At 40.6% G+C, this 22,850-nt stretch overlaps 1 protein-coding gene and 1 long non-coding RNA gene across 2 annotated transcripts in view; both read left to right on the top strand.

Moving 5' to 3' along the window:
• Positions 1-1,886: 1,886 nt before the first annotated feature.
• LOC130576602 (uncharacterized) lies at positions 1,887-7,267 on the top strand. The gene is made up of 3 exons (XR_008965678.1): positions 1,887-2,151; positions 4,183-4,245; positions 6,766-7,267. It is a non-coding gene; the product is annotated as an uncharacterized LOC130576602 (long non-coding RNA).
• Positions 7,268-18,429: 11,162 nt separating this feature from the next.
• Positions 18,430-22,850, top strand: part of CDHR1 (cadherin related family member 1) — a 41,900-nt gene continuing 37,479 nt past the window's right edge. The window contains exons 1-2 of the mRNA XM_057371384.1: positions 18,430-18,795; positions 19,582-19,677. Coding sequence (XP_057227367.1) covers positions 18,735-18,795; positions 19,582-19,677 — 157 coding nt within the window. The 5' untranslated portion in view covers positions 18,430-18,734. The remainder of the gene's footprint in view (positions 18,796-19,581; positions 19,678-22,850) is intronic.

A 22,850-nucleotide genomic window follows, 5' to 3' on the forward strand; every position in this document is an offset into this window, starting at 1 on the left:
CCTCTTCCACGCAGAAAACAAGTGGGGCATTCAGTTAGCACATGCTGTTTTCTTGCTTGGGGTGACTGGTAAAGTTACAGTGTAGTTATGTGTGTTTAGAAAAATAAATCTTTGTAAGTACTTTCATTGCCAATATTAAGTAGTAAATACTTCAGAAGAAACATGGGGGGTTTTGAGGTAGGTGTTGGCAGCACCTGTGGTACATTTAATGTACCAGCCCTTTTTTGTTTAAATGAGCATAATTAGAAATGTCAGTAGCCATCATCTGATGTTCTGTTACGCAAATCGTCTCCCATCTTACCTGGTTACTTTTTTCTTCTGTATTCATTTTTTATTTCTTATCAGTCACAAAGATAGAAAAGGTGRTGCTGCTAGTTAAGGTTAAAAAGATAAGAAAAATTATTTGGGCATTGTTGTCGTTTAATCCCAGCTGGCCACTAAGCCCCACACAGCTGTTCACTCACTCCCCTTGGTACAGSAGCTTGCCTAGAACTTTATCAGGAAGTGTAAAGGAGATAAAATACTGTAGTCACCAAGTGAGATACTTGCTTCAGTGCTACCATTCAGACTGCCTGGTTGAATGTTGTAGAAAAAATTACTCTCTTACCAACCCTTTCATGTGCCTTATTGACATTTCAGATCTGCAAACCTTTGTGAGTAGCTGGAGCTGACCAGYTCCAGTTTTCATGCTCAGTGTATGTTGGGATTTATGTGATTTGATTCGGTGTTAACCAGCAAAAAAAATTACTTTAGAAGTACAAGATGAGCGCACCATGTTTCAATATTCAAAACAAGCCTGAGATCATAGAAACAACCTTGCTGCTCTGTTGTCATTCATTTTGCTCTGCACCAACTGAGCAGTAAAAGTCCATTCTGAGATGCTCAGCAGGGAGGTGAACTTACTACAACAGGCTTACTACAGGCTGAACAGCTGAGGTGTGCCAGTGGTGAGGCAGGGCTTTCATAAAGCACTTTGAAGATAATCCTATCTGTAGCAAGTTTGTTAGTGATTTGATTCTTGAACCTTGCTAATGCCAGCCTTGACAAACAAAAAAGGCTGTCAGGTATTAGCAATCTTCACCATATATGGATATTGCTAGATAGGAGTGCAGAAGTAAGCTTTTGGGGTTAAGTCTGGTAGATAAAGGGGTGACCCAGTTTGGAAGACTGCTGAAGCAGTGCAAGAAACAAGCCAAATCCCAAACCTGAAATAGTAAACGTTTGAAATTGGGGCTGGGGGCAATATATGTGCACCAGAGTGCCTATGTAGCCTTCTATCCTGTCATTCCAAGTCTGGGTGGCTTGCAGATACTGCTCCTACCTTTTAAGGCTATAATAGCTTGTAACATATTCTGCTATTACAGACCCAAATATTATCAGAAGAAGCTGTGAGAATTGGATTCTGACAAATCTGAACATTTTGCCTTTTTGAGGAGACTCAGCTCTGCAGTTTATTCTTCCTTGAAGGTTTTTTTTTTTAAAGTAAGTCTGTGAACCTTGATACTATGTTGAATCTGATGACATCTTAACTGTTAGCTGGAATCTCCATGRCTTAATTATTCAGATATAATAGATACCGAGAAGTAAATAATAAACTCAGAAAACTGCTGTTTAACCAGCTGTCTTGTTGATTATGTTAATCATGCACTGGCAATTGCGTTGATTAAAACAGCCTGGGTTTGGTTTGCCTTTTCAGGCCCCATCATTGTCCAGATTGAGTTCAGCTGTGCTCTCTGCCTTTCCAAGCATGCAGAGGAGCACACCAGGTCCCCTGAAGAGGCTGCTCAGGACAAGGACTCGGCATTGGAGCATCCCTGAGTACTTTAATACTCCAAACCACCTGCTCCTGTATAACTGGTAGGACACTCTCTAAGCTGCCTGATTCTGAGTAAATTGCTTCTTGAAATAGAAAGTGCTATTACTTTTCATCTGTTGAAGTGCAATACAAAGGCCAAATCTCCACCCATTCTGATGAACGTAACATTCCTTCGGCTCTATCTTATAAAAAGGTGAGGTTGTGCTGGAGGAGATCAGGACACTCCTTCAGCCTCCTTGGAAACATCTCGTGACTGGCTGGAAGGATGAAGCTCCTGACKCTTTGTGGTTTTTTGTTCGTCTGTCTTTTGTTCCTCAGTGTCTTCACTGCAGAAGGTACAGTCTTCTAACACAGCTTTCTCTTTTCCTGTTCGTTCCTTTTTTGTTATAAAACGCATGTTGGTATGCATACATTGATTTTCATAAAAGGAAACAAACAGAGCTTGACAACTGAAAAGGAGGATTGAACTTAGAAAAGGACTTAGACTGCAGAATGTGGTAGCAAATCAGTGCTTTGGTTTGTACAGTAGTGTTTCCTCTGTTATTGCCTCTTGCCTGTAGTACAGCATGATTAACTTTACTTTAATCTGTTCTGAAACCTGCTCTTCTGAAAATACTTCCTATCTACTAATGTAAGAATATTTTCATTTTCTCAATGGTGGAAAATATTTTAATGGAAAAAGTTTCTTCCCTTATGAAACAAGGGAACAAGGGAAACATGAAACAGTCAACAGAAATATGAGAAGTTCTTTATAGAACAGTGAAACAGGTGAGAGTAACTCTTCTGACCTTCAATCAGTCTACACCTTTTTTTCCTTTGTTTTTTTTTTTGGTTGGGTTTTTACCACTAATGTTCCACACTTCAATTGTATTACCTTGAGGCACTTGGTTASCATTTTGCAGTATTCCAAATTCACAGAGCAGTTGAAATCTTAGGAGCTGAGAATTTTCCATTTGTCAATAGCCACATCTCTGTAGGTGTCATTCTACAGGAGGGCAGTTCAGTACAGCTTTTAAATTGAGAGGTGCAATCTAGAGTTACCTGTGCAGATTTGAAGTTCGGTATTGTAAATCTCAGAGACTTACCATGATTTTTTGCAGTGTGTATTTTATAGAGAATAAATGTGWGATAAGGAAAAACAGATAAGCTAAATGTTCAAAGGTCAGGAACAGCAGACTTGCCATGCTTGCTACTTTCTAGAAACCTTGAAAGAATCGCTTTCTGTGTAAAATGAGCATGGAGAAACATATGGAAGCTGTCTTTCTAATTGGTTTAGTCAGCTTCCAAGTTCTCTTATTTACTGGATTCTGTTCTGAATGCTAGAGCTATTTGACAGAGCAGTGGCACCTGAAGTCCTTCTGCTCCTTTTGCCTTTTCCACTTCTTTTTATTCAGCTTTTTCYGTGACCCCTGAGGAACAGTGCAAAGGGAGCTGGAGAATTTCTAGATGTGTCTTCAGGAGCATAACGGAAGCCTGTCCAGGAAGGACAGGAGATGGCAATATCTCAGTAACACAAATGAATACCCACAAGATCCCCTAATAGCACTCCCTTTTTTATGTGCATGGTTCTTCAGTGAGTCAGAAGGTGAGGAGGAAGCATGCAACGGACACTGTTCCTTATCTGTAAGCACTGATATGAAAGTAAAAGTGTCTGGGTGTGCAAAATAAGTGTACTTTGCATGTTAAACCTGTTACATCACACTAAATTATAGTGACAAGGACAGCTCAGCCACCATCACTAGCTTTGGCTGTAAACTGTGCCTCAGGGATTTCCAGAAACATTGGCCATGTTTTAGATTTTGAGGTAGATGAGAAATCCTCTACCTCTGTCCTTTCTTCTACACCTCATTTCCAGAGTCAACCTTTCTTTTCCCTTTATTGTGTCCAGCACATACTATGTCAACTRCAATCAACAGCTCACTTATTTAGTGGTGGTAGGGAGAGAATAATTAAGTGACTCTGCATATCCAAAGCAATTTCTTCCACACTCCTKTGCATCTGGACACAGAGAGGCTGTTTTTTTCCTCTTGGTAATTTTTTTAATATTTTCATTAAGTGGTGTAACTATAATTGTATTGCCTGCCAATGTGGCATTTCAAAGGATAAAAAAATCTTCACRACGTATCTGGTGTATTTATGAGTAATGATGAAAAAGAGTTCTTCCTGTTCCACACTAGAGACAAAGCTATTTAAATCGATTTAAATCTCTGTCATGATAATCCTTTGTTTTACAGATCTCTCCATACAAGAATGTCAGTGGTAAATACAGTAATCACAATGTCTGTGGACTCTAACACATTTCATGTATATGAATAATTACTTGCATTATCTGCCTTCACTGATAATGTATTATTTTTCACCYGTAGGCCAGAAGGTTAGAAGAGTCTGCTGCTCAAAGGGACCCAATCAGAAGAAAAAAATTCATAAAGGTAAAAAGRTTTACAGTTTCATTACATGAATTAGGTAATCTTTAGAGATAAATCACAGCACTTTGAGATTTTTCCATCTTCAAACTTCATAGAATTTTTCATATAGGTAAATACTATTTTCATTGTATCACTGAGAAATTGTTCTCCTTTCTCAGGAAATTTACTGAGTATTTGGATTGTTAAGAAGTAAGATTAGAACAGAATCTATGCCCACAGTATAAAACAATCAAGAGAAATATGATCTAGTTTGATTAAAGGAGTATCAGTGAGTAGWTCCTTATTGGTAAGAAAGAGTTGCAAAAGTGAAATATTATCCTGGCTTTGCCTTGTTGTATGCCATCACCACCAGTCTGTGGCTGCATTCATCTTCATGCTTTGAGAGATCAATAGAAGTGTGATTCTGTAAGTTCCCAAAAATCCACTTTTTGAAACCACAGCTCTATCAGGGACAAGAATTAACTGAGATTGAATTTGCCCTAARTATGTGTCTAAAGACTGCACAAGTCAAAGTCCATAATATCCCTGGTTTCAGTAGACCCCAGTGAAAAAAAAAAAAAAGCTAAACCATGAACAAGTCTAGGATAAAAGGATTAGTATGCTCTTTAGAATCTTAGCATCTTAAATCTTAATGTTTCTAAATTCAATAAAATGTCTGGCTGATAACTTTTGTTAGACTCTAAAGATAAAAAAATGATCTAAAATAGTCTGTTTCTTATTTCTAATCTTTTAATCATAAAATGACTAATTTGAAGTTCCAAGCAAATTCATTCTAGMTGATAAAATATCTTAAATGCTTTATTACTTTTTGCATTTAGATAACTTAAGTGGAAATCCTTGGTTATTCTAGTTTTCCTTTAACTGGAGCCTTTCCTTCCTGTCCAGGCTCCCAGTGCTGAATCATGGGCTCTGTTTTATGGGCAGAGTCCCATTGGTACCAGGAGCAGTGAACAAAATGCAGAATGAYTGTGGGTCAGGGGTTTGTAGCTGCCTGGGGTTCCTCATTTTAWCAGAGGTGTAGTAGCACTGAGGACCTGAGCAATGGTTTGCCAGCCCACCCACAAGGCCTGGGGAGTGCAGTGCCAGAGGCACAGAGGTGGCTTCTGTCACTCCTGGGTCACAAGTGCTGCTGCCTGCCTGAACTTGCACCCTTTCCACATTACTGAGGCTTTGTGTGATGAGCACAGCTGTTAATTTTCAATCTGAGTACCTTCTGCTGGCTGACAAAATAAGGGGGCATTTTAGGCTTCTTTACATGCAACAGGCATGAAAACTGTCTGATAATAGTGCTTGCAAAGAGAACGTTCMTTTGAAAGCTGTTTCCCATGGATGAAGCACAGTAATGCTGGTCTCACGGAGCTATGGAAAATACTACGCTGAGGGGGAGAAAGGAGTACAAAGGAAGCACTCCATTAAAACCTGTAAATTCACCACAGAGTTTTCCTACAAAGGGAATCTGAAATGCAGCTCTGTTGTAAGCACAGTAATACTTTATGATCTTTGCGTGTCCTGTTAGGCTCTGCCCTAGTTCTCAGAGCATTCCAATATGCTTACTGTAACCATCTCCTGTCCTTACCTGCAGCCAAATGTTTTTTAGGTCAAGGATTGTTGTTTATTAGCTTCCATATAGGGTGCACTTCTATTCTGCAAATGACTTCCTCAGATCTGCTTGTATCAAAATGCTTGATCTGRATTGGTTTCTCTCTTGCTGAGAGGCAGTTGTTAAAACTTGGGCCTAATGCAGCAACTGCCCAAAACAGAACTCCTCTGTGCAGTTCTGGATTGGAGTTGTACAGTGTTGGTTTTGTTTTGTGTTGTTGCCATGAGATTTCTGGGTCACTTGTACTGACTTTTTTCGAGGGATGTTCCTTGCTTTACAGTGTGCAGGCGAAGCATAGGGACTGTTTTTTAGCATTGCCCTTAACTGTTCTTGGTGCTGGTGTGTGCCATGGGGAAGCTGCAAAGCCACTTGGAGGCCAACTCAGTGTGGCTTAAGGAGAGAGGTAATGAACCATGCCAGCCACTTCTTTTGAAACAAAACCACTGATTTTCTAAAATGTAATCATTCCACCAGAAGCAATTTCTGTCCCAGAAAGCAAATATTTCAAGCCAATGTTAGGCTGTGGCTTCTGTCCAGGAAACAGGGAGAATGTGATGATAGTATGGGGAAAATAGTGTTTAATACATCAATTGCAGAATTCAAGCTCTGGAGAGATAGTAGTGCTATCCTGTGTCTATGAAGACCTTTACCTGACTGTGGAAACTTCCATCAGCAGCAAACTTTCAGTGATTGTGTGCCTGCACTAAAGGGAAAATAGGTTGTTGAGTATATCCGTGACCTCCAGCATCCTAATGAAAAGAAAAAAATTGCCATTACATACCTTTTTATTTTCAGATCACTGCTAATCTAAACCTGCCCAAAAAACATGGCTGAACTTCAGGTATTAAAGTTTTGTGCCATTCTCCACTCTCCCAATTAAACAAATCTCTCCATGTTCTCTCTTTTCCATATTTGTTTTGCAGGTGTAAATTTCAAAAGGATTCCAATGGAAACAAGGAAACACTGCMGGCCTTGTCGTCAGCAAGCCCCTCCGTTTTCTGGACCCCTTCCATAGTTAAAATAGAAGACAGCAGACTGAGAAGAGGGTGGAAAGCATCTGCCTACACGCACAACTCAAGTGCTTCATTTGTTTGGTGGCCCTCTTTTCACAGATTGSACAGGAGTGTATATTGCTTTTTGTTTGGGGAAAGACTTCAGTACTGTTGATTCATTCCTTCACTCAGGCACCTTTGTTGGTATTAACCTGGCAGAAAGAGTAGGTAAAGTTGTCTGGCTGCCACCAGACTTCGTGTCAGTTGAATATTCCTCTGCACCAAACAGGAATTTAGCTCCTTCAGTGAGAGGAGAGCTGGTTGAAGAGGTGGCTGAATTGTGTTGGTGTGCATTTCTAGATTGCCTAAAAGGTGTAAAGGGGATGATGCTATTGTTTCTGGTTATCAGTATACATACATATTTAATCTTTTTTTTTWAWKRWTTWTTTTATATTAACAAAGGTGTTTGTTTGTAGCTAGGTGTGTGATCATTTTTCCTGCAGCCTTTGTTCTTGGTGCTTGCAATCCACTTGGAAGTAGATTTCAACAAATGACAAAAATCTCATCATTTAGAAGGSGCTGAGAAACTAGATAAGCAGGTTGTTGTGATGGGCCAGATTCAAGCAAGCTTTTCAATATGTTGTCTGAGGAGGCTGAATCTGACTTTAAAATCCAAGTGGCCTGGTTTTTAACTTCCTTCAGAGTGTCACCAGGTGTTATTAAAGAGTATACTGACAAGATATTAAACCTAATCAGATTTCATCTGTTCCTCTGAAGCCAGAAGGCAGCTGTTCTTCCAAGACACCGGAGTTGTGTGATCACCTCAATAAACAAAGCTTACTGGAGCATGAAATAAATGCTAAGAATAATACCAAAGGGCTGAATAACAGAGAAACTGAAGCACCTGCTGGTACTTCACCCATGTATCTTCTGTCCTTTCCTAACTGTGCTCTGCATTGCTGCTCTTTCTCTGCCTGCGGGAGAGTCCTTAAAACTGAATTACTTGGTTGTTCATAAATTTAGTTTTCCTTCTAGTGAATATGAGGATGAATATAAACCTCTGCTGCTGCTGGGCAAATTGCAAATAGTAATTTTTTCCTCAGCATTCATAGTACTACTCTTTTTCTTAACATAATTGTCAGCATGATAGAAATGGTCTCAGTGCCCTTCACAATTTGGGGGAGCAGAATGGGAACAGTCTGAGGTCTGTTGTAACACAGCCAGGCAAATGCAATTGCAAAAGGTCAACTTTATGGGCATTTACTTGTRTTGCTGCTTTTACTTGGAATGTTTCTATTGTACTGAGCAATTGAGCCTATATCTGGTTCTTCTTCTTCTTCCTATTTTTGAAGACCTGAACATGCATAGCACTTTTAAATCAAGTATAAAGGATCTGCCAGTGCTCCTTGCAAGACCTCTGAATCAGGAGGCTGGTGAAGGAACTGTGTCTCATTGTCCTGTTGCTGTTCATGGGACCAACATATTTTATTTCTATTGTCTTGTGGAGCTCACAAWACAAATCTGTAGAATATAAATTGCAAGTAAATGTAGAAAGCATTTTTTGTATTAAATGTGCTTGCAACAGGGTTTTACTCGGTAAAATATGGCCATGTGTTTACAACTTTGTATAAAATCACTAAAAGGCTGGAAGATTATGTTCTCTCGTGAGTGTAAGCCCTTTTCTTTTATATCTGAAAAATGCTGTAAAAGACCTCTCTGGCTTACACCCTCTAAGCAGCACGCTCTAAACTCTCCAACTCTCCTTCAGGCAAAATGTTCCCTCTGGTAACAAAACCATAAGCCCCAGAGACCATTAATAAATTATTATAGAAATACTCTGGATATCTGGAGAGTTCCAAACAATTTAATGCACTTGAGTATTTGTACTTACTAAGTTTCCCGGACTGGCCTCCATCCCTGGTTAGGGKCTATTCAAATTAAAGAGGCCATTTGTGTGAGGTCCTAGTCTTGGCTGAGCAGCCTAAAGCAGGAAGCTCCAAATTATTTCAGCATGGATKGTGATTGCTGCCCAAATGCTTTTTTGCTTCATACAGAATTATCTGAATGTTTTGTGTCCTCTTGAAAGTAATTCCTCAACAGAATTTGACTCTTATGTCCCTGGCCATTTCCCCATGTGTAGAACAGAGCTACCATCTGATCATGGTTWCACTTACAGGCATCTGTTCTTCCTTTTGTTTTCCTTTCACTTCTAYATCTATTTGTTTGGCATTACCAGAGGAGAAACGTATTTTTTCAGTGGCTTCTCAAAATACACAAGCTGTATGCTTATATAAAGCAGTAAATTCATCTTGTCCAAGCTGACAAATGCATTTTTTGTATCTTGTGTTTTTGTGTGCATTCGGCTGTCGAGCAAGAAAATTGCACTGCTCTTAAATTRCAATAAAGATGTTTCTGAAGTGTCTCTATGCCTGACAGAACAGATGTTGCATCCTGGTCTGACCTTGTCAATTGAGTGAGCCAGGTGGCTCCTCACTTTGTTTACAGCTTAATACCACCAGCTAACACCAAATCAGTCTCTCTTTGGCACTATGACAGTGAATTGGCAGGAGCACAGGAGCAATGATCCCTGCTGGCAGGGAGTTTTGGTGTAGAGGCAAGTTTTGGRATCTCTTTTTTCTGAGTGGGTGGTAGAAGAAATAAAAATATGTATTCTTTGTATAAAATATTATCCCAAAACATGTAATGGAGGTTCTTGAGGTTGGCTATTCAGCCCTCTAGACTGTGTGCAAGGGCCCAGGGATCCACTAGGAATTCAGGATTTTGGCTCTGGAGAAATTCTGTTTATCCGAAGTGTGGACTATGGGAGCAACTTCTTGTGATTCCATTTGCTGAGGAAAACTAAATCCTCCATGAACAGCATCATCTCAAATRATAAACTCAGCTGAAATATAAAAGCAGAAGGATAAATACTTCCTGTGTAGAGACACAGCTAACTCTTGCCAAAACTGAATAGAAGACTCATGGTGGCTTCAGTAGTCGTTGGATCAAGTCTGAGGACCTGTTGCCTCACTGTTTTGTCTGTGGTTATTGCTAACTACTCCCTCAGGAATATTGTCAGATGGTACCAGCAGGTCACATGCATATGCACTTTTTACTGATATTCTGAGAAGAATTTACCCAAAGCTTGTCTTTATTCCACTCTTGTAGGCTGAAGGTTAGGGGACAACCCTCTTATACTTCTTTTGCCTCAGATCAGGCAGTTGTTATCAGATGTGAKCAGTTATCTTCACCATAGCTAATTGCTCTYTAGGACTTATTTTTTAATTACTGTTGGGAAGCAAAGGGAGCTCCCTAGTRCTACATTAAATGGCAGGTGCAAGGSTGCTGGTTGCAATGAATGTCTGCYTGTGGTTCCCAGTAGCCTTCRGTAWTATAGGACTTGCAGCAGCCTTTGGATAATCTGCMTTGGTTTTGAACACATAACTGTTCCACCATGCTTTGTCTTCTGATCTTAGAGCAGGGCCATCGGCACAGAACGAATTCCCAAAAGTTACTTCTGTTTTCAATGTCTCAGTACTGGGGTCCCTGCTGGAAAAGTTCAGTATCTGGATAGGCATTTGTTCAAGTAGGCATTCAACCTTTGTGTGTGCTTTTCTGATGTACTGACTGTGAATAACTTCAAGTGTGAGGGATTTCGTCCCACATTTTCAGGCTGATGCTCCACGAGGAAGTTAAGGACAGATTTCCTATAGGATAAGCACCTTACACTCACAATGCCATCTGGTCAGGCTCTGAACACGTTATCAGAGAAATCAGGTCACTATGTGCTGCGAGCAGCTGAACGTGACTGGTCTGCCTTCTGCAGCCTGACACAGCCACAACAATCTCAGTCATACCAAGAAGCTCCCTTAGCAAGCCCGGTTTCTGTCGGGCATTCAGGCTGTATTTGGAATGTTCCTTTAAGAGCTGATTGTTCCCAGCTACTCAGGGCTGATGATCCAYACTGCTCTAGGTGGCGTTTGAGCCCCAGCAGAGGTTCCAGCACACAAAAACACCTGTTCRTTAGCAGCCCACGAGGCACATGTACAATCATTTAATTATTGCTGTGCACGTCCTTTTGTGATATGTGTGCAGTCACAGCAATGGATACTTCCTGGCTAAAGGATCTCAGGGTGCAAAAGCCAAATAGCAGCAGGGCTTCCCTCAAGCACCTGACAAGTAAGATGCTGCTTAGGTCAGTGAAGAAGAGTGCTTTTCGGCTGGATTTTGTCATCTTGATTGGTCTTCAGCACTGATGCCAACCTCAGGGGCTAAAGGACATACTCCTGAGGCACCATTTGGTGCTTGCCTGGTCTCTGAAAATCAGATCTCTGTAGCATGTGCTTCAAACTGTTTCCCATAACTGAAGTGCACTGGAAAATGCTCTGTTTGCTAGGTGGGTCCTCCACACAAACTTTCCTGTTTGCATGATCCCAGAACCCTGTGTCACAATCAGTGCCAGTTGTGTGGCCTGTTCACTGAGCAGTTCTAAAACATATTTGCATCACAGAACTTTTCCCCAAGGGGTCAGTAGGCCTGTAAAGGAAGATGTTTTTATGGCAAAAAAGAAAGTGTGAAGAAGTCCATCTGTSTACGAATGCTATTGGAGAAACAGTGAGATGGCTAAAAACAAGATTCTGTATGAGCTGAGATAATGCAGCAGTGTCTTCAAGCCCCCCTTTAAAGTGTTCTTTTTGACTCATTGGCTTTCCAGTTAACTTCAATTTCTTGGGAAACAACAAATTATTGCAATTATCACTGAGCTCTTACCTTGACATTGTTTGAATGTACCAAGGTTAAACCATTCAGCATTTGCCTTTTACTTAGTTAAATATATACCAATACTGCTGCTTTAGTCTGCACACATCTTCAGGTGTGTGGTTGACAAAAAGAGAGAAAGCACTGTATGTGTTGACCTTTAGCTCATAAGCTTCACCTTTGATAGTCTTTGAAAGGAACTCCTCTTAAATTTCCATTTAAGTCAAGACTCAGCAGTTTTTAAAACAGATCCTTGAGTCTGAGAAGTCAATCTGATCTTTATAATTTTATTATAAAATGTGCTTTGCAGTTTTTCTTGTCTCCTGAACAGAACTTTCTATTGCCTTCCTCAATATTGTTTTCATTCTTCCTTTTGTTCCTAAACATGTCAAGTCTTCCTCCTTGTCTATTTTCGCAGAGTAGAAAAGTAATATTTTTGTCTCTTGGCATGGTGGTCCCTACCCATTCTTTGTCTATGTGGGATCTCAAATTATTCTTTTGTCTGAATTTCCCTAAGTGCTGAACTATGTTAATTTGTCTCCATGAATTTTTGTCTATGAGACTAACTGGAGTGTACCTTTTCAAAGAGCTATATTATAAAATGGTGCTGAATTGCCTCTTTTGTTTTCAGACAATAATTTCGTACAAAGAACACTTATGGGATTTGAACATCTCCATTTCAAGGCACCATATAATCATCTTAAAACCACAGTATGGGAAGGATTTTTCTGTCATTTAATTTGTATTTCAGCATTCACTGTGATAACTTTGGATCATGTAATCTTAGCAGATGTTGAAGTCCCTTCTCAGGTATTTTATTCATTCCTCAACTTAACATCTATTGTTAAGATTCTTGCTTAGTTCTCTCAATTTATCTTATTGATAGACTGTTTTAAAAAGAAAAGGGCAAGTAAGTACAGCATTTTGAGATAAAGTACTAGAAAGTGTGAGGAGAGAACACAGTGCTCATAGGTAGAGCTAATAATAATGAAGAGATAATCTTTGGGCTCTTGCCAGGTTAAAGTATGTTTTGAGAATCATCATATACACATTGATTGTAGAAATCTCTCCAGGCCAAGAGTAGATAGTGGATGGMAATGTAAGTTGGAATAGAGTGATAGTCCCATGTGTTTCAGAGGTAAATCATTTCAAAGCTGAGTATTTAATACTCTTGTAATGGAAAATTCATTGAAATGCATCTTTTTTCTAGGTTAAGGACAAGCACTGCTTTGGTGTAAGGCTGCCTGGATACTCAGGTTTCCTCTGAATACAGCAATCCAAGGGAAAGGCTGAGGTGTGCCCTGGCCAGTGGGATCTCCCATATCCTAACAAAGTAAGTACTTCGTCACTTAGTCCAGTGTGAGAGTTGAGTGATGCATTTACCTGAGTAAAATCCAGGGATTGCATCTGCCCCTGTGGCCAAAGTGCTGCTGTGGCCCAGAGCTGATCTCCAGTGAGGGCTTTAGTTCACCTGTTGTCTTTGCATTCATGCCATTCCTGTGCTGAATAGTTGGGTTTGATTGCACATGGCAGTAAAAGAAGTATGTTTAATTTTCACACATCCCCTGGTTCAGTATGTCATGTTACAGTCTTGTAGGCTGTGGATGTCCACAGCATTCACACCAGCCAGGATATTTATTGGGAGAACACAAGCATTTCTTTGCTCTGCCTAAACAAGTCTTCTTATTTTTCTCAGCCACACTGAGTAAACTATAAAATCTTGATTTATTCATTATTCACACCCCAACTCTGAGTTATATGTATAATTTTTACAGGCAAAACAATGAACTATGCTAGTTCTTTCATAAATAACTTGGACTGCCTGTCTGCTGTTAAATGGCATCCTTCAGACAGATCTGTGTCATGCTCCACAGCACCACATCCATCACAGATCGTGCTGCTGAAGTGAATATAGGCTATCTAAATATACCTGGATATTCTGGGGACTATTTGTTCATCTTCTATCCTTGTCAAAAGAAAACCAGGAGAGCGATTTGTAGCTTCGAAAGAAGTTATTGAATTGTAAATGGATTTTGCAGTGGTCTTTAAAAGCCTCTAAGCTAGTGAAATGGATAGCAGGAACTTTAATTAAAAATGTTCCCCTTTCCTCAGTTACCTGCAGCACCTTTTTGCAAGTGCTATAAAATACTTTTTGGCAGACTAAAACCAAGAGAAGCTGTAACTGAGATGAAGTTACTTCTTTTTCCCAGGAATTCCCCAAACCTCTGCTACCACCCTGTCTTGGTTTGAAAGACAGGTGTTTGCCAATGAAGGCAGGGACCCCCCTTGGAGTGGTAGATATGACCCCCCCTTCCCTCTGAATTATTATAGCTTTGAAAATCACAGGTTTTCAGGCAACARCATGGGTAAAAGGGAATAACAGTTTTTACTAATATGTATAACAAGGTGAAACTGCTGAGGTTTCACATAGCTGCTTAGTGGAGCTCCAATATAAAAAATGTGTAGACAGCCAAGTTACAACTCATGTTTTCCTTTAAATTCCTTAAAGCAAACTGTACAGTGTCACTTTCAGCCTGGAATGACTGAGCTAAGAGAGGTTTGTAAATTTGACCAAGATCACAAGTAATCTTTTGATTACTTTTACATGAATTTAATGATCTTAGGCTGATTATTTATAGACTGTCTGTGCTAGATATGAAAACTGAACTTAGACCCCCATGAGTCAGAACTTATTTTCCTTTTAGAATGTTAAACTCTAAATTAGTAACAAGAGAATAACAGTGAGAGGGAGAAAGAGGTATTTATTGGTTTGCATTTTAATCTGTCATGACCACCAAAAATTCCATGTCATTTTAACAAATTCACATAGCCCAAGTGATGAGAGTGGGCTGTGGAGAGATGCATAAACTCTTACATAGGAGGTGGCATATTTGTTCTGGCAACAGGGGGTATCAGAATTTTGTGATTGTGGCCAAGGACTCCAGCACACATCTCTGATTAGATTTAACCACCAAAACACAGGACTGATTCTCTTTCGTAGTTCCTACTGAGCAATGGTATTACAAGTCTATTTCTCTCCTGTAGCTGGTAATTCAAAATGTAAAGGTGGGCACTGAAGACTTCTGAGGGACTTTTATTTTTTTCTCCTGTCTACAGACTGGCCCAGGCTCCTGCAGATTCCCCATTTCCTGGAGTTTCTGCCAGTAGCCAGACAGAAAGTATGGTGCTGTGCTAGGAAATGTAAAATCTAGGTCATGTAAAATGCTTCACCACCAATACCAGTCATCTGAAATGTCATCATTTGTTGACAGTTGTTCCTGGATTTTCAGCATCATCTGTGCTCTGTATTAATGGAAATTGATGGAGTGATGACATGCCCTACTATKAGTCGTCTCTCAGTCCTTTGCAGGGAGATTTTGAGGGGGCAGGCAGGAATGTTTTGTTTGGTTTGTGGTGGGAGCCATGCATTTAACTGTGTCTCAGCTCTGTTGGAACAAGAGTGCTGTGATCCTTCCCAGGTGCCAGCCAGGGAGAAACACCCAGGCAACAATGGTTGTTATATCTATGTTAGCTCAGTGTGTCCTGCTGCTCTGAAGGTGTTTGGAGACCAGCTTGGAGGACAATTGTTCACACCATGCTGTGGGACTTGCTGCTGAACTGACCCTTTGGTGTGCAAGGARCAGCCCAGCTGGGGCCAGGGATGTTAGGGTGTATGTCACAGCTCCATCCTACTCCCCTTCCTTTATTTTCAAGCTAAAAGAGAACGTCCCAATCACTTCCAAACAAGTGAGAATAGGAAGAGTTTTGAGAGAATTTAACTGAGGCTCCACTTCTCTCCTTCATGGAATTGCATGAGGAATTCTGAGTGAATTGTGCTGTGTATAATGCCTTCAGGTATCGATGGTAACTCCCACAGCCCCTCTTAGCATGTGATAAACAAAGAGAAAGCCAGAGTGTGATTTGGTGTCTTTCTGCACACGCTGAGGTTTATATGAAGTGTGCAGCACTTTTTATGTTGAATTTATTTACACGCAGAAATGTGCACATAAAAAATGCTGAATACTTCTCTCCAAGGTAATGCCTAATGTCATATACACACAGAATTTGAGGACAAGCAGATAAAAAAACTAGCTTGAATTATTGTTATTTGAGTGTGAACTTCATTACTTATCAATACTGTCCAGAGCCTAGAAAAGAGGAAAATGGAAACATAAAATCTGAAGACAGAAAGTAGTTATTAAAAGGCAAAGCAGGACTGTGGAAAACAATATCTGTTATTTCTTTCATTTTATTTTTCTCACTATTTTTGAATTGCAAATGCATGTAAGCATCCATAAACTGATTGAAATGCAACTCATGAAAGCCTCCCATGTCTAAAAAATTCAGATTGTCTAACTGTCTTAAGCTCCAGTAGGTATTGCTAATCAGTGACCCAAACCTAGAACTTCTTTTCTGAAGATATTGAATATTTTCTGGATGTTTTTCATACTGAATTGTAAACAAACAGCACCCTGGGAGACCAATTGTTTCAGCTCAGGTGGGTATATTTGAGATCAGGTAAGTATATTTAATTCTTCTTTTATGTTTCTTGCTTCTCAATGTGGCAAAAATGTATTAAATAGAAAGTTTCTTCTACATAGAGAGGGATCCTTCCATTCCCAAAAACGTTGGGACAGAAGGTATGCTTTCCTGGAACCCACTTCTGCTCCTTTTCTTCCCAAGRAGAAAATTCATCAAAATAAGCCTGGATCCATGAGCTGTGTTGGCTTTGATCAAAGTATATTTTCAGAAAAAAATAGTCTGTCGAATATTGCTGTGTTAGATATGGATCTGACTGTGCATAGACACACATTAGCTAGGTTTTCAAACTGTAAGGGGATTAAGAGCTCAAACTCATTGAAATTCAGGAGGGAGACATTTTGCTTCATCGGAGATGCAGGCCCTAGAGATTCAGATCCCCAGGGGATGCAGCCAGGGGAACAGACAGCTATTAACTTTGACAAGAGCTCTCCATCACTTGTTCTAGGAAACTACTGTATAGAAAAAAGTATGTGGTTAGTTGTGGATTGAGGAGGCAGGTGAGAGGACATTTAGGTGCTATTTATGTTTTATTTTGGGTGCCATGCAGGGCTATTTCTGTGATTTTGTCAGTGGTTTAATACTACTTTTGACAGAGGTGGCATGATTAAATTTGCAGCAGAGACTAAATTTATATCCATCTTCTATATATATATGTATCTGCTCCCACACATTTTTCAGCTTTGGATCCTCATATCATGAATTTAAATGCACTAAAAATACATTTGTGTTTCTTAGTTCAGGTTTGCCTGAGCTTTACAGGCCACTGCTGCAGTCACAGATTGGTTCAACATGGAGCTTTTGCAAATAGTGCTCTACAGGAATAGTCTTATGTAGTCAGAACAAGGTCTAACCTCATAGGAGGTGGTTAGAAAGAGAGCAAGGTGACAAAGAGTTTCCCCCCTTGGTTTAAATTCCAAGCTTCTGGCAGGTAATGTAGTGCTGTACTGAACCAGGGTTTGCATCTATAGGGTTTTGCATCTTCTACAGTGGCTTTATTCTGCAGGCAGAGGTGTCCCTCCAGCAGCTCTCTGGATCCCAGGGGATGTGCAGGCACACCAGCCCTGTCCCCAGCATGGGAGCAGCACAACCCTGTGTCTGCAGCAAGGGCCTCTCCCATGGTGCCCTCCATCATTTGTTCCCCTGCCAAAACCAGGGTAGGGTACACTGATAATGTGTGATGGGATCTGATTGCCAGCTCCCTCTGTAGGAAAAACACACACAGGAGCTGCCCAGCCTGTCCCTGCCCTCCATCAGTGATGGAAGCTGGCCCTGAGTGCTGCCCGTCTTCAGCCCTGCACCCCTSTGTCTGTGGGGCTATGTCTAGTGAACAATGACCTGCTCTCTTCTGAAACTTTAGCAAATAGGGATAAAAAATGTGGATGAATGAGGAGAAAATTTTCTTCCCCCAMAAATCTTTGCTGTTGCCCTGTGTGGCTCTGCTCTTGCTTTCAGTGTGTCCACTGCATGTACCATCTCATCACTGCCAGGCTGTATATGCAGCTTCTGCCACTTTTTAAAGCATTACAATGGGGAACTCTTTGACTGATTAACTTCTCAGACATTTCTTTTGCTGTGGCTGTTAATTAAATAACCCTGCAAACTCCATTAGCACATCCTTAAAGGGCAAGTGCTTTTGCGGCAGGTCAGGTTTAAGCTCCAATGTAAACAYCTCCGTGCTTGGCAGCCAAGCATTGCAGAATCACAGTCACAGAATCATCGAGTCATATGTATTGTCACTGATGGAGCTCCTTTCAWGCAGGTTTACCTGTGAACTTCCTCCCAGAGCGGCTGATTTTTAACCTTATAGTGTATAGGATGGTATCTATTTTAAGTTAGTGCAAACACCTTCAATATGTCAAAACAAGCAATTAAAAAAAAGCCACTCTGTTAACTTTATCGATGTGTTGATATTTAAACACAACTTTTAGTATGTCGAAAATTGCCTGCTGAAAGTAAAAGTTGCTTTCAGCAATTCATGCAGTTTAAGAATTAAATGATCAGGCCAGCTCATCAAAAGAACATATTGACTTCTACATTTKTAATATGCCATGTTGTGTATTTTTTGCTATCACAAGTGTTTTCTTTAAAAYGGTAACAGTCATTTCTGTTATTTTTGCTAATATTAGGTTTTCTTCTCTTGTAGTTTCTCAAGATTACCAAACCTAAAATAAAAATAAACTTATTTCAGCTCTCAAACCAGAAAACTGGCTTAGAGAATTAAAGATAGAGTTCAGAAAGAAAACARATTTCTACTTTACCTTCTCCCTTACTTGTATGTTTGGACAGTACAAATACAGTACCAACAGCAAAACCTATGAGAGTTACACTGATTCCTCCAAATCTTGTCTCAGAGATGAGTCCCACAGCTCCCTGCAAAGTAATTGGTCTAATTAGGTGGTAGGAAGGAGCTTCTTTAAATTCCACAGAAATTAAGACGTGTCATCCGCTTAACATCTTAGCATCTGTTACTGCCTCTTCCCCATTTCTCTGCTACATCAGTCTGAAGGGCACTTTCCTGGACATTTCAGAGAGAAAAAAAAAATACCAAACAAAACCCAAGCCCTTAAAACACGGACGAAAGGGTCTCTTTCTTCAGTGGGATGAAGCATGTAAGGCATTTCACCCCCTCCTTGTTTCTCAGTTTGGTGCATGTTTGCCTGGGTGAGTACAATAATCACTTTGCTAWGTAAAAATATAGGAAAATACAAGCAGAACCTTAAATCCTGTAGTAATCCTTGCTGATGTGGTAATGCTGTTCAGAAATATTTTCTTTGGCAACTGGTCCTAGTGCAAATGTTACCCTCTGTGTTCATATACTTGCAGTTTTGTTTCAAATGGGCTGTTTTGAATCTCTAGCAGTCAGTCGGTAAAATGACAACTAATTTGTTTCTTGTTTTGTTCTGTTTTTTTTTTTTTTAACTTTGCTGTTGTCTGGCAGCAAGTAAGTAACTATTTAATTATGGCTAATTGCTCATGTAGTAGGCATAATTTTAAGGCAGGATGTGCTTAGAACACTGGGTAAGAATACTGGGTAAGGTACTGAGGCACTGGGAAAGTTTCAGACCTGTATGTGTAGATTAGGAGAGAGGTGTTCAATCATTGCAAGCTGGAAAGGTTAATTTTTCAGTGAAGATGTCTGGAACTTGCTGAGRTTTTTTTTTAGGGAGATCCTACTACTTGCTTTGTTTCTGTTGGTTTGGAGGTTTTTTWATATACTTCCTCTATTTTCTGCTTTGTGAATACTGACACAGTGGCATGTAAAAGTAATTTTATTAAAAATCTCCGTACGGATGCAGTTCTGAAAGTCCATTGCAGCAAATGGGTGTGTTATGCATTCATAGTATTCCCAAAACAGCTCCTGTTTACTGAGAGTCAGGTAACTGAGCCAGYCAAATAACTGCCACCACAAAATGCTTTTGTTTGGATTCTGTTTTGTTTTAATTGCAGTTCAGGCAAATTATGCCCCCTATTTCTTTGATAATGGAGCCAGAAGCACGAACGGGAATATGGCACTTCTCAGCCTTTCGGAGGACACGCCTGTTGGTCAGTATGAAAATTTCTGTGTTTAAACTGTGAAACTGGAGTTGCTTGCTCTTATGGTTAACATGTACATTTTCATATAAGTTGTTGTTACATACTGTGATCTTACATGTTTCTCTCTCAAGCTTCTAATTGGCCTCAATTTAAAATGACTTGTTTGAATTGTAGCTGCAATTTAAAATAGGAATTCTAGCTGCCTTTTATTTGGTCTACCAATCTATTCACAGCTTCAGAGCACAGACCTTTGGGGTCAAAAAGAAATTCATGGTGGTGAGAGGCTTCTTTACCAATTCTGTAATGTTTATAAGAAGAAAGCCTAGTTGCTCGTAATTTTATCAGACTTGATAAAAGCAAGCTGTACACTGAAAARTAAGAGCATGTTTTCCTTTAAACACATTTTTTGTGTTTACGTACAAATGGTAGAAAATGTTTCCACTTGCAGTGAAAATTTCTTTGTGTAAATAGTGGATTTTTTTTTAAAAAAGGTTTCATTTTGTTTTATTAAAAGTCCAAAAATTGATACAGTTTCTAGATGTCAGCACTTTGAAGCAGGTCTATTTATGCTTCTTTTAACTGCWGTTGCACTAAGAAAAGTTAAATTAGAACAAAAGGTGATTTAAAGTCAATATTTTCTGTKGGAAAAAAATAATCTCCTAACACCTAAACAATTGTATAAAAATATATTAAGTGATGAACATCACTTTTTCTTCAAACTTTGTGCTGAGATTTTATTTAGGATTTTCTTCTGTTTGTCTGTAGCTTTTGCAGGCTAAATCAGAAAAATATTTATTTGAATCAGACTGGGTACTGAAGCATCCCTTTACTCATGCCTCATGCAGGGAGGAGAGATGTGGCTGCACAGGAGGGCCACCCAAACACCCYTCCCAGGGCTTTGGCAGCTGAGGAAGGGCAGGATGAGGGAAGGATCAGAGGGCACAGCCTGCTCTGAAAGCCTGACACTGCCACCCACRCCTTCTTAAACCAGCACAAGGTCACTCTCTGCTCTGGGAAGCAGCTGCCTGGRTTTGCTCAAAGTCTCCATTTCTGACTCAGTGTCATCCAAGATCCACAGTGGTCCTTCTAAAGGGTGGGGAGAGGGGCAAATCAGAAGCAGAAAATTCTYCTTTATCTGCTCAGCTTGAGTAGGGGAGGCGGAGAAGGCAGCACATAGTTTAGAAGTGACCCATCTTGATGATGAAGTTAAAAGGAGCTTGCTTATGATGCAGCAGGAATCTTCTATAATCTTGGTCAAGTTTAAGTGGAAACCTCAGTTTGAAGGCCAGCAGTAATGTGGTAATGTAGTGGCACTTGCAAAAGTCAGAAGCAGATCAAGGAGCTGCAATTTTTGCTGTACTTCTGCCTGGATTCACATGGAAACCACACTTAGCTCAGTCTTGGCAATCCCTACAGTTCTGCTGATTGCTGGAGTTAGATCAGCCAGTGGAATCRCTTGTCCAAGTGTAGATAAGGCTTGTAATGCCAGACAGCCCCAAAATGGGACCCCAGCTCAGTTTGTTTGGSGTGGTGCTTGCCAGCTCCAGCACTGAAACTGCAGGCACTACAAATCACTCGCCATCCAGCTCTCGCTGCCTGGTGTGGTGCCAGCATTCACAGAGCAACAGCCTCTCCCTGCCACACTGGAAGCCTCCAGGCACCTGCGTGGGGATGAGGAGCTACAGATGGCACAGAGCCACAACATGGGCAAAAATGCCCTTCCTGTCAGGACTGCAACACCACATGGTCTCTCAGCTGAGCATTCCCTGCAGCAGTGAAGTACAGCAGTAATTCCCACTGAATGTGATCTGGTGTTCCAGCAGCCAAAAAATGTGCCTCAACAGCTAAACAGCAGTGTGAGGGAGCAGAGCCTGTGTCAGTGCTCTCCTAATTAGCCTGAATAAGAATAATGAGATATGTGTGATGAGCTTCTGTATGTGCTTTGGTAACACTAGCAACCAGACTAAGTACAYAGAGGTCTCTGGAGAGTCGGTGCTTTTCTTGCAGCAGTTGTAAAGCTCAGGCTGCTCTGTCTTTAGTGCTTCTGCACCTCCTGCCTACTGGCTTCATCCAAAATGTGCTTACATGTGTTTAAATTGGCTGGCTTGTTCTTCTAGTTTGATGTATAAATGTGCTTTAAAAGACAAGAGAGAAGCAGCTTCTCTCTGAAAGCTCCAAAAGACCCAGAGAAACCCTTGAGGAGGAGAGATAAAACCTTACTTTTGAGAAGTGCAAATGTGGTTGCTTTGTCACACAGCTGCCAGTGCTCCTTTGRGCTAATTCCCAGAATACCTTGACAAACAGCTCTAAGTAGTGCAAGGTTCTCTCTTCTTTTGGAAAAAGCACTTTTGGAAGTCCCACTGGAAGATGGTTGCTTGGGATTTGCTTAATGCAAACTGCTGTGRCCCATGTCAGCACAGCCACTCCTCAGGGAGGCTTTGGCAGARAGACTTGCAGAGAAGGGCACAAAGAGCACTGACCCTTCAGTGCTGCAGTGCAGGGTGTGGTTTGTACTGGGCAAGAGAACCACAGTTCATCTCAGAGCACAGCCAGAACTTTGTGCCAGAGCTCAGTGCTGCATGGCTACAGGCTGGCCCTTTCTGTGGCCCTGGTGATGGATGTTGCACAGCAGAGGAGGATATTGTTCTTCATCACTTGCTCTGATCTCCTCCAGAAGCAGGAGAAGCAATCTGGTCTGCCATGTCCATGTGAGGTCCCAAGCATCCACACTCCAACTGTTGTCTTTCAGGTGGAGCAAGATGACCAGTGACAAAACAAGGGAATTGAAAGTTGCATGTTTGATTGTGGATGGATTCACTCAGGTTTATGTGCTGCAAAAATGGGCAGGTTGCTGTTAGGTCTTCCCTGTCCTTACTTAAAGTTTGGAGTCATGGGTAGGACGCTTTTCTTGGCAGCAGCTGATGTCTGATCCATGCAATACCATGGACAGCAGCTTTAATAAACCCCCAGGAATTTTACAGTCTTTGGCCCTGCTGAGATTGCAAGTGGTTGGCAAAGTAGCAYGTGTTAGTTATATTGTCAGGCATGCATAGGAAGGGACATGCAGCATTTTRGAACACCGAAACGAGACCATGGCTTCTCTGTGTGACTGTAGAAAGAAAAATTGCAGTGCTGCAGCTGTGTGAGCACATCAGATTCATTACCATTTTCATATCATCCTT

The sequence above is a fragment of the Malurus melanocephalus genome, unplaced genomic scaffold (assembly GCF_030028575.1).
Source record: "Malurus melanocephalus ecotype Western Australia unplaced genomic scaffold, MMel_1.1 scaffold_146, whole genome shotgun sequence".
In the NCBI taxonomy this organism is placed as follows: Eukaryota; Metazoa; Chordata; class Aves; order Passeriformes; family Maluridae; genus Malurus; species Malurus melanocephalus.